General features: G+C 33.7%; 1 protein-coding gene across 1 annotated transcript in view; it reads left to right on the top strand.

The window, feature by feature from the left end:
- Positions 1-11,369, top strand: part of LOC133331274 (fasciculation and elongation protein zeta-2) — a 68,926-nt gene extending 57,557 nt beyond the window's left edge. Inside the window, exons 2-4 of the mRNA XM_061539677.1 lie at positions 10,444-10,850; positions 10,914-11,219; positions 11,281-11,369. Coding sequence (XP_061395661.1) covers positions 10,444-10,850; positions 10,914-11,219; positions 11,281-11,363 — 796 coding nt within the window. The 3' untranslated portion in view covers positions 11,364-11,369. The remainder of the gene's footprint in view (positions 1-10,443; positions 10,851-10,913; positions 11,220-11,280) is intronic.
- Positions 11,370-12,347: the final 978 nt, after the last annotated feature.

Below are 12,347 nucleotides of genomic sequence, written 5' to 3'. Positions count from 1 at the left end.
TTTTCTATAGAAAAAAATTCGCAAGACCCTTGGGTCCAAGTTTTTTCTATAGAAAAAAATTCGCAAGACCCTTGGGTCCAAGTTTTTTCTATAGAAAAAAATTCGCAAGACCCTTGGGTCCAAGTTTTTTCTATAGAAAAAAATTCGCAAGACCCTTGGGTCCAAGTTTTTTCTATAGAAAAAAATTCGCGAGACCCTTGGGTCCAAGTTTTTTTCTATAGAAAAAAATTCGCGAGACCCTTGGGTCCAAGTTTTTTCTATAGAACAAAATTCGTGAAGCCCTTGGGTCCAATTTTTTTTCTATTTAGGTTTTCTTCCGAATTATTTGTCTATTGGAAAAAAATTTGGTCTTGATGTTTTTCGAAATTAATTTTCCTGTCAATTTTATACTAGCTTTGCTGAGCCGCAAATTTATTTTTAAATACCAGCAGCAACCCATTAACCAGAATTGCTTCATAGCCGTTCGGCATCGCTCATTTAATTATGCGATTAATGTTTTAAACTGGGCTTTTAGTTTCGTAAAGTTTTATCGTTTTTTTGTGGACGTTAAATATCGTAACTTTGCCATGGAGACCTGAATTTTTTCTAAACAAAACCTATCGTGGCAGTAGGTTAGCTAAACGGTTCACTTAGCTAGGTTAGAACTTTTATTTATTTTTTGTAGTTATTTTCAATTTTTTTTTTACCGCTTACCACTTGGACTACAAAGTTCGTTGAGCTGCAACCTACATTTGCTGACAGGTTGGTTATACAACAATGTTTGGCTTTAATTCGAAAGAAAATGAGGTGACCAGGTGAGGATTAAAAAAAAATCTTCAAAAAAGTAGAGGTAATGTGCGGAATGAGTTCTCAGTTCTCAGAAACTTAAATACCCAATAATTTGAAAAGAAAAAAAATTGTGGCGACTTTTTTTTTCAACCTGGCCACCCCGCTCGTTGATGGTCTTGGCTACATTTTTCATAGCTCATTTGATTTTGTTGTTGTTTTTGCTATCAACATATTCATCGCAAAAAATTCTCTCGACATAACTTTGTGTTCTACATAATGTTAATGAAATTTACTTCGTCACTCTCGTCTTCTGCCCTACCAACATGGCAGCCACTTCTAAACGTTGACAGCGGGACAGCCAGCCTATTAGAAAACAAATTCACTTTTACTTTACCTCTAGATTGGCTGTTTGGTATGCAGAGTGCAGCAGCAGTGTTCTGCTGTCATAGATACCCCATTACAGCAGCTAGTTTTCTGGTAAGAGGCGATCCGACACCCCCCATCATAGATACCCATGACAATTCTAAGTTTTACTTTTAGTTGTAATTTGCTATTGTAATTCAATCAAGGTTAGGAGAGAGAAAAAAACACGAACTGAAATTAATTAAATGAAATGGAAAAATGATGAAATGGCAAAATCGTATTAGACCCCATTAAGTAGCGGTAAAGGTTGGAAGAGGGGAAAAATTCGATCAGAAAAATGAAAAAAATCAAACCAAGGTTCTGCTGATTTTTTTTCTTTGGAAAAAGTCGATCTATGAATCTCTCTACCGAAGGGACTCACGAATTTTTTCTATGGAAAAAAATTTACCCATGGGTCTTGAGAATCTTTCCGGTAGAAAAAAATCGACCCAAGCGTCTCACGAATTTTTTTCAATAGAAAAAACTTCAGCCAAGGGTCTCACGAATTTCTTTCTATGGAAAAAAATTGACCCAAGGGTCTTGAGAATTTTTTCCGATAGAAAAAAATCGACCCAAGTGTCTCATGAATTTTTTTCTATAGATAAAATTTGACACAAGTATCTTACGAATTTTTTTCTATAGAAAAAACTTGACCCAAGGGTCTTGAGAATTTTTTTTGTATAGGAAAAAAATCGAACCAAGGCCTTGAGAATTATTTCCGATAGAAAAAAAACTTTATCCAAGGGTCCTGAGAATTACTTCCGATTGAAGAAATAAAACCCAAAGGTCTTGAGAATTTTTTTCGAATCCAAGGGTTATTTTCTATAGGAAAAACAGGATCCAAGGGTCTAAGAACGCAAAGGTTTCGCGAATTTTTTTCGATAACAAAAATTGAACCAAAGGGTCTATAGAAAAAAATCAGAACCAAGGGTCCCGAGAATAGAAAAAATTGGACCCACTGTTAATAAAAAATAAAAAAAATAAAATAAAATAAAAAAAAAAAATAAAAATACAAAAAAATGTCTTTAGAGTCTTGGCCTAAGGCCCAAGGGACCCACGAATTTTTTTTTTTTTTTTTCATAGAAAAAAATCGACCCAAGGGTCTCACGAATCAAGGGTCTAGTGACAATTTTTTTTACGTAGAAAAAAAAAAATTCAACCCAAAGTTTTCACGAATTTTTTTCTATAACAAAAATTGAACCAAATGGTCTATAGAAAAAACCGGAACCAAGGGTCTCAAGAATAGAAATAATCGGACCCATGGTTCTCCAATAATTTTTTTATGGAAAAAATCGGACCCAAGGTTCTCTAGGAATTTGTTTTATAAAAAATGGACTGAGTTTTTTTTTATAGAAAAAAAAATAGGACGTAACAGTCTCAAGATTTTTTTTATAGAAAAATATCGACCCAAGCTTCTTCAGAATTTTGTCTAAAGGAAAAAATCGACCCAAATTCTCAAGACCCTTGGAACGTTTTTTTTCTATCGGAAAAAATCGCAAGTCCCTTTTTCTATAAAGAAAGGGTCTTGAAAAAAAAATCGGCCCAAGAGTCTGGAGAATTTTTTTCATAGGAAAAAATCGACTCAAGAGTTTCGCGATTTTTTAAAGGAAAAATCGACTCAAGAGTCTCGCGATTCTTTTATAGAAAAAAAAAATTTTCAGACTCTTGTGTCGATTTTTTTTCAAGACCCGTTTTTTCATATAGAACAAGAAAGTTCCAAGGGTATTGAGAATTTGGGAAAAATAGGAATTGTTTCTGTAGAAAAAAATCGACCCAAGGTCTTACGAATTTTTTTACTAAAGAAAAAAATCGACTCAAAGGTCTCACGAATTTTTTTCTATAGAAAAAAATGGTTCTCTGGGAAGGGTCTCACGAATTTTTTTCTATAGAAAAAACTTGGACCCAAGGGTCTCACGAATTTTTTTCTATAGAAAAAACTTGACCCAAGGGTCTCACGAATTTTTTTCTATAGAAAAAACTTGGACCCAAGGGTCTCACGAATTTTTTTCTATAGAAAAAACTTGGACCCAAGGGTCTCACGAATTTTTTTCTATAGAAAAAACTTGGACCCAAGGGTCTCACGAATTTTTTTCTATAGAAAAAACTTGGACCCAAGGGTCTCACGAATTTTTTTCTATAGAAAAAAATTGGACCCAAGGGTCTCACGAATTTTTTTCTATAGAAAAAAATTGGACCCAAGGGTCTCACGAATTTTTTTCTATAGAAAAAAATTGGACCCAAGGGTCTCACGAATTTTTTTCTATAGAAAAAAATTGGACCCAAGGGTCTCACGAATTTTTTTCTATAGAAAAAAATTGGACCCAAAGGTCTCACGAATTTTTTTCTATAGAAAAAAATTGGACCCAAGGGTCTCACGAATTTTTTTCTATAGAAAAAAATTTGACCCAAGGGTCTCACGAATTTTTTTCTATAGAAAAAAATTTGACCCAAGGGTCTCACAAATTTTTTTCTATGGAAAAAAATTGAACCCAAGGGTCTCACGAATTTTTTTCTATGGAAAAAAATTGGACCCAAGGGTCTCACGAATTTTTTTCTATGGAAAAAAATTGACCCAGAGGGTCTCACGAATTTTTTTCTATGGAAAAAAATTGGACCCAAGGGTCTCACGAATTTTTTTCTATGGAAAAAAATTGGACCCAAGGGTCTCACGAATTTTTTTCTATAGAAAAAACTTCGGACCCAAGGGTCTCGCGAATTTTTTTCTATGGAAGAAAATTGGATCCAAGGGTCTCACGGATTTTTTTCTATGGAAAAATTGGACTTAAGGGTCTCCCGATTTTTTTTCTCTGGAAAAAACTTAGAACCAAGGGTCTTACGATATTTTTTATATTTTTTTTCTCTTCCTTCTGAGTTTTTTTATTTTTCTATTTCTTGAAGTTCTGCCAATAAAACGGCTTTAATGTGTCTGCCATTCAAAAAGGTCCTATTAAATTTAATGGTCCGTTTGTCGTATTTTTCTTTACGTTCTACTTTTTTCTTTGTCTCCGAATTTTTTTTTCTCCAGATAATAGACAAAGATTTGCCAAAAACTACATCGAAGCAAAGAAGAAATTGCTCTAATTTAGACAAGCTCCCCTTCTCTTCTCTATGGCTTTTAACTCAACATCTTCTAAGGTTTATGGGCTAAAAGCATGCCAGCCATAATAACATTAGGCGATTTTAGTTTTGGATTCCAAAGAAAAAAAGTCTAAAGGAATTACAGTTATTTTTCTTTCAAGACTTGATTTTCGTTCCGAAAAAAAAAAATATTTTTTTGAGCAGCCAAAAAAAAACAAACATTGTTTTCTCCCTCCCCTCCTCCTCCACTAACCATTCTCTTCCGCTCATTTCAATTACATCACCATATTTGGTAGACCATAATCAAGTTCCCTGACCTCCCTCCCCTTCTCTCACTCGGAACAACAAGAACCTACTTTCATTTCCCCTTCTTGTTAATGGGGCACTCGTCGTAGTCGGTGTTTCGGTTCGGTGTCGGACTCAAAAACAAAAATTACCTTTTGACTGTCATAGCTAACAATTATGTCAACTTCAACGCCCGTCGCCAAACTTGCGAACGTTCGGTGAATATTAAACAGGAAAAAATACTTCCAACGCGTGGCAAACCATGAAATCGTATTGGGCTATGGCTGGCTTTACTGTAACTCCACACACACTCACACACACACCGTTTGGATGTTGTCATCCATCGACCACATATCTCACTTAGAGATAATGACTGGATATGGCACGTAATAGATTATGAAGTATTTGACATAATATATCAAAGGTTCCGAAGATTTTTTTCTAAAGAAAAAAAATTTGAGAAATGAAAAAAATCGGCCAAAGGGTCTGGAGAAATAGACCAGAGGGTTTTTAGAATTTTTTCTGAAAGAAAATAATCGATCTAAGGGTCATGAGAATTTTGTCCGGTGGAAAAAAAATCTTGAGAATTTTTTTCCGATCGAAAAATTGGACCCAAGGGTCTTGAGAATTTTTTTTTATAAAAAATTTGACCCAAGGGTCTTGAGATTTTTTTCCGATAGAAAAAAATCGTCCAAGGGTCTTGAGAAAATTTTTTCCGATCGAAAAAAATCGACCCAAGAGTCGAGAGAATTTTTTCCAATAGAAAAAAAAATGACCTAAGGGGGTCTTGAGAATTTTTTTGCGAAAGAAAAATTCAGAGACTTAAGTCGATTTTTTTCTTTCGGAAAATTTTTTTTCAGATATAAAAATCAACCAAATGGTCTTGAGAATTTTTTCCGATAGAAAAAATGGACCCTATTTTTTCTATAGAAAAAAATGGACCCAAGGTTCTTCAGAATTTTGTTCTTTAGAAAAAAGATCGAACCAAGTTCTTGAGAATTTTTTACGATAGAAAAAATTGTCCCAAGGGTTTCAAAAATTTTTTCTATAGAAAAAATCAAACACAAGGGTCTTGAGAATTTTTTCGATAGAAAAAAATGGAACCAAGCTTCTTGAGATTTTTTTTTCTATAGAAGAAAATGGAACCAAGTGCCTTAACAGTGCCTTGTCTGATAGAAAAAAAAATCGACCCAAGGGTTTTCAGAATTTTTTCGATGGAAAAAATCGACCCAAAGGTGTTGAAGAAAAGAAAAAAATCGAAAAAAGGCCTTAAGATTGGAACCAAGGGTCTCAGAAAAATTGGGATCAACGGTCTCAGAATTTTTTTTCTATAAAAAAATTTGACCAAGGGTCTCAGAAATTTTTTTCTATAAAAAAATTGGACCAAGGGTCTCAAATTTTTTTTCTATAGAAAAAAATGGACCCAAGGATCTCTAGAATTTTTTCCGATAGAAAGAAATCGACCCAAGAGTCTCCGATTTTTTTCCGATTTTTTTTCTATAGAAAAAAATCGACCCAAGGGTCTTGAGAATTTTTTCCGATGGAAAAAAATCTACCCAAAGATCTTAAAAAAAGAAAAAAATTGAAAAAAGGTCTTAAGATTTTTTTCTATAGAAAAAAAAAATGGAACCAAGGGTCTCAGAAATTAGTTTTCTATAAAATAAATTGGACCCAAGGGTCTCAGACTTTTTTTCTATAGAAAAAAAATGGTCCCAAGTATCTCTCGAATCTTTTCCGATAGAAAGAAATCGACCCAAGAGTCTCCCGATTTTTTTACTGATATAAAAAAAATCGTATCAAAAATTCGAGAGATCCTTGGGACCATTTTTTTTCTATAGAAAAAAGTCTGAGACCCTTGGGTCCAATTTTTTTTATAGAAAACTAATTTCTGAGACCCTTGGTTCAAATTTTTTCTATAGAAAAAATCGACCCAAGGGTCTTGAGAATTTTTTCCGATGGAAAAAATCTACCCAAAGGTCTTAAAAAAAAGAAAAAAATTGAAAAAGGTCTTAAGATTTTTTTCTATAGAAAAAAATTGGAACCAAGGGTCTCAGAAATTAGTTTTCTATAAAAAAAAATTGGACCCAAGGGTCTCAGACTTTTTTTCTATAGAAAAAAATGGACCCAATGATCTCTCGAATTTTTTTCCGATAGAAAGAAATAGACCCAAGGGTCTCCCGATTTTTTTTCTGATATAAAAAAAAATCGTATCAAGGCCCAAATTTTTTGTATTGAAAAAAATCGAGCCAAGGCCCTGAAATTTTGTTGTCGATTTTTATTTTGGAAAAATTTGAATTTTTGATTCTGCCGATTTTTTCTTCTCATCTCCGATGAATCTTTTATTTATTTATTGTTTATTTTTTTCTTCTTCTTCCAATTTCAAAGTCAATGTCAATATTTCTTTGTAGCTTTCAATAACTATTACCCACACACACACATGCATACCAAATTCGTATTTAATTTCAGGTTTTTTTCCTTTAATTACCAATCTTTGATTCATAACCAGTCAAGAGTCAAAATTATTGTGTAGGCTTACGATTATAACCCCATGAACAATTTCGTTGCCAACCTCAGTCATTAATCTCAATTCAAAATGAATTTATTGCACCTATTTTCTTGAGGAGCACTAACAACCACCACTACCTCTCAATCAGATTATGAACAAATCTCTATAGACGTCCTGACCATTCTTGAATAATGTTCTGCTGCATTGCTTCAACCTGAGGTCCTTTGGCAAGACAGAACAAAAAAAATAATTTATGTGCGAATCACAAAATATTCTTGGGTGTGTACGCAAGGCAACACCATTTCCAAGGGCAAAAAAAATCCGCAGAGGATTTTTTTTTTCATAAAAGAAAAAAATGTCAAAGGCTGAGGATGATTTTTTATCTTGGGTCCAAATTTTTTCTAAAGAAAAAAATCGCAAGACCCTTGGGTCCAAGTTTTTTCTATAGAAAAAATTCGCAAGACCCTTGGGTCCAAGTTTTTTCTATAGAAAAAAATTCGCAAGACCCTTGGGTCCAAGTTTTTTCTATAGAAAAAAATTCGCAAGACCCTTGGGTCCAAGTTTTTTCTATAGAAAAAAATTCGCAAGACCCTTGGGTCCAAGTTTTTTCTATAGAAAAAAATTCTCAAGACCCTTGGGTCAAGTTTTTTTCTATAGAAAAAAATTCTCAAGACCCTTGGGTCAAGTTTTTTCTATAGAAAAAATTTCTCAAGACCCTTGGGTCAAGTTTTTTCTATCGGAAAAAATTCTCAAGACCCTTGGTTCGATTTTTTCTATCGAAAAAAATTCTCAGGACCCTTGGGTCGATTTTTTTTTTGTATCGGAAAAAATTCTCAAGACCCTTGGGTCGATTTTTTTCTATTGAAAAAAATTATCAGGACCCTTCTATGTTTCTAAGGATATTGTGTGTAATTATCCTTCTCATATCCTCCACCTTTGCAATAAATTTTATATTTTCATTCTTTTATACTTTCTTGTTGGCCCATATATCCCATTATAAGTTCATTGTCCTGAACACTCCTTTATGCAATCAGAATATGACCGTTGGGTTGTCGTACTCTCGTCAACGCCACCATCGACGACATCATCAACATCATCCGCATCGTTGCCAATGACAAAGTCTTGGTTGGTGTTTGGGGAGTAATCCTTTTGCCACCCTTGGTAGCAGAGGGGGTTTGCGGAGGGCCATAGCGTAACATAAAAATACGCTTCAAGTAAATTGTTGTCCTTCTTTTCTTTATTTTCTCTCTCTCGACATGTAATCCTGAGTGTTTATATATTATCCTGGATTTTTCATAGTCCTTTTTTCATAATTTTTCCTTGTTTTTTTTTCAAAACAATTCTTGGCCTGTTTTCCATGGCAATTTTTTTGTCGAAAGGAATTTCCATGGAAATTCTGTTAGCCCCACACAATCATGTCGGTGATGAGGTCCTTCGCCTCTTCCTCCTCCTACCTTGGCTGCCATTCATTCCATTGACAAATGTTTACCGAGTAGTATGTATGTATGAGTGTGTGTGTGAGTTGTGACATTAGACTTCCTGTTCCTTGAATGCATTTCTAATGACTATGGGTCGGTCGTGCCATAATTATGATGACGGAATGGCAGATAAATGATCTGCCATGGATTCAGTGAATTCAGCAAACGAGGCGGGTTAATCAGTTGTCATTAAATAAAAATTGAAAAGCAAATTTAAAACAAAGAAATGGGGAAATAATTAGAAAAAAAATCGACCCAAGGGTCTTGAGAATGGAAAATAATCGAACCAAGGGTCTTGAGATTTTTTTGAAAGAGAAAAATCGACTCTAGGGTCTTGAGAATTTTTTCCGATAGAAAAAAAATCCGAAGGTCTTGAGAATTTTTTTCGAAAGAAAAAAATCGAACCAAGGGTCTTGAGAATTTTTTTCTACAGAAAAAACTTGGACCCAAGGGTCCTGAGAATTTTTTTCTATAGAAAAAACTTGGACCCAAGGGTCCTGAGAATTTTTTTCTATAGAAAAAACTTGGACCCAAGGGTCCTAAGAATTTTTTCCTATAGAAAAAACTTGGACCCAAGGGTCCTGAGAATTTTTTTCTATAGAAAAAACTTGGACCCAAGGGTCCTGAGAATTTTTTTCTATAGAAAAAACTTGGACCCAAGGGTCCTGAGAATTTTTTTCTATAGAAAAAACTTGGACCCAAGGGTCCTGAGAATTTTTTTCTATAGAAAAAACTTGGACCCAAGGGTCCTGAGAATTTTTTTCTATAGAAAAAACTTGGACCCAAGGGTCCTGAGAATTTTTTTCTATAGAAAAAACTTGACCCAAGTGTCTTGAGAATTTTTTTTCTACAGAAAAAACTTGACCCAAGGGTCTTGAGAATTTTTTTCTATAGAAAAAACTTGGACCCAAGGGTCTTGAGAATTTTTTTCTATAGAAAAAACTTGACCCAAGGGTCTTGAGAATTTTTTTCTATAGAAAAAACTTGACCCAAGGGTCTCACGAATTTTTTTCTATAGAAAAAAACTTGGACCCAAGGGTCTCACGAATTTTTTTCTATAGAAAAAACTTGGACCCAAGGGTCTCACGAATTTTTTTCTATAGAAAAAACTTGGACCCAAGGGTCTCACGAATTTTTTTCTATAGAAAAAACTTGGACCCAAGGGTCTCATGAATTTTTTTCTATAGAAAAAACTTGGACCCAAGGGTCTCACGAATTTTTTTCTATAGAAAAAACTTGGACCCAAGGGTCTCACGAATTTTTTTCTATAGAAAAAACTTGGACCCAAGGGTCTCACGAATTTTTTTCTATAGAAAAAACTTGGACCCAAGGGTCTCACGAATTTTTTTCTATAGAAAAAACTTGGACCCAAGGGTCTCACGAATTTTTTTCTATAGAAAAAACTTGGACCCAAGGGTCTCACGAATTTTTTTCTATAGAAAAAACTTGGACCCAAGGGTCTCACGAATTTTTTTCTATAGAAAAAACTTGGACCCAAGGGTCTTACGAATTTTTTTCTATAGAGTCTTTAGATTTTTTTCTATTGAGAAATCTTCTCAAGGGTCTTGAAATTTTTTTCCATTGAAAAATCGTCTCAAAGGTCTTGAGATTTCTTTTTTCATAGAAAAATCGTCTCAAGGGTCTTGAGATTTTTTTTTCTATAAAAAAATCGTCTCAAGGGTCTTGAGATTTTTTTTCTATAAAAAAAATCGTCTCAAGGGTCTTGAGATTTTTTTTCTATAAAAAATCGTCTCAAGGGTCCTGAGATTTTTTTTCTATAGAAAAATCGTCTCAAGGATCTTGAGATTTTTTTCCAAAGAAAAATCGTCTCAAGGGTCTTGAGATTTTTTTACAGTTTTTTATTTTTAATTTTTTTCAATGTTCGAAATTTTTTTAACCCCCCTTTCCCTTGTTCTTCTTTTCTAGAATGTGGTGGACTATTACTGGCAATTTTGGTAATATTTTACCCATTGATTGGTCCAAATCATATACACGTAAAATGCATATGCCTACCTTGAATTTAGGTCAAAATACCAACAACAAAAATCAACTAGGAGGAGGAGGTTGTGGTTCCTCAGATGCCCAAACGCCAGCCGATGATCTCAACAGTGAAGATGATGAAGCCATTGCCAATGATTTGGATATGCATGCCCTGATTTTGCATGGCCTCAACAATGAACCCGAAGAACCCATTAAATCTGTCGAAGAGGTCATCAAGGAAATTGAATATATTATCGATGAGGCTGAGAGTCCCACAGATGAGGCCACCACCTGTGAATCGGAGGTTATGGAAAAGGCCAAGGAGGTGTTGGGGGCACCACTATATGCGGAGAGTAAGTTCAGGATCATTGCGGGAGATTGGAATTTTTTATTAATTTCTTGATTTTTCTTTGCAGAATTACAATACTTGTCCATCAACCAGCTAAATGAGCTCTATATGGAAATGGAGGTGTTGATCCAGGAGCTCAGCGAAACCCTCATCAATGAATTGGCATTGCGCGATGAATTGGAATTTGAAAAGGAATTGAAAAATTCATTTATTTCAATACTGCTGGCAGTACAAAACAAACGCCGCCAATATCATGTGGAAAAGAAACGGGGCAAATTCCAGGGACCGGAGCCCAAATATTTGACCACCGTCATACCCTATACCATGGAGAATGGCACACCCAACAATCAAAATTTACAAGTTTTAATTAAAAGTAAGTAACACGTCACTATCCTCCAGGGAATAAAAAATTAATTATTTTTTCTCTCTTGCAGTTTTAAAAGCCATCAATGAGGATAGCCCCACAGTACCCACACTCTTAACAGATTACATTTTGAAGGTCCTTTGCCCCACATAAATCCAGCAAGGAAGCGGCGGCCGAGCCAGCAAGCAAATTTTCCCATTAACGGAATAGCATAAATAGAAGCATAAACAAAACAGCAACAAATTAACCCAAAAAAACCAAAAACAAAAAATTAGTTTTAAGTATTTTTTTATTTGTAATTTTTTTCTAAATGAAATTTACTCTCCCCCCTTTCTCCTTTTTAAGAAAAAAAATGAGATTTTTTTGTCTAGAGAATAGAAATTTAAACCAAAAAACAAAATAAGAAAATAAATAAAAGAAACAAATTCAAAATAAATCCCATTTATCAAATAATTTTACATTTAAGAAGACAATGTGTATATTGGAATTGAAAAAAATATATAAATTTTGTAAAAAAATAGAATTTTAAGAAATAATTGTGTAAACTGCTCTCTCTCCCTTAAGAGAGAGTCATAAGAAAAAAAGTCAAATTCGTTTCATGATGAAATACCTAGTAAAAATATGTTGTCCGGAATAAATACCCAATATTGAAAACAAATTTTGTAAACTTTAAAATCCCATAATTTTTTATCGCTTTATTTAATAAAATAAGCGAGATATTGAGAAAATACAAAAGTCCCTAAAATTGCCCATAATAAATTTTCTAAAAAAGGGCAAATTCGTTTCATGACGAAATATGAAGTAAAAATATGTTGTGTCCGGAATAAATGCACAATATTGAAAGCTAATTTTGTATACTTTAAAATCCCATATTTTTTGTCCTCATATCTCAACAAATAACCGAGATATCGAGAAAATACAAAAGTCCCTAAAATTTCCCATTTTTTCGATGAATTGATTTTCAAAAAAAAGTCAAATTCGTTTCATGACGAAACACATACTAAAATATGTTGTGTCCGGAATAAATCCACAATATTGAAAACAAATTTTGTAAACTTTAAAATCACATATTATTTTGTCCTCATATCTCAACAAATAACCGAGTTATGGAGAAAATACAAAAATCCCTAAAATTTC

Source organism: Musca vetustissima, unplaced genomic scaffold, assembly GCF_032173495.1.
Source record: "Musca vetustissima isolate MV318-11 ecotype Yass unplaced genomic scaffold, APGP_CSIRO_Mvet_v1 utg1868, whole genome shotgun sequence".
Taxonomy (NCBI): Eukaryota; Metazoa; Arthropoda; class Insecta; order Diptera; family Muscidae; genus Musca; species Musca vetustissima.
The sequence above is the reverse complement of the archived record's forward strand: the minus strand, read 5'-3'. Positions and strand labels throughout refer to the sequence as shown.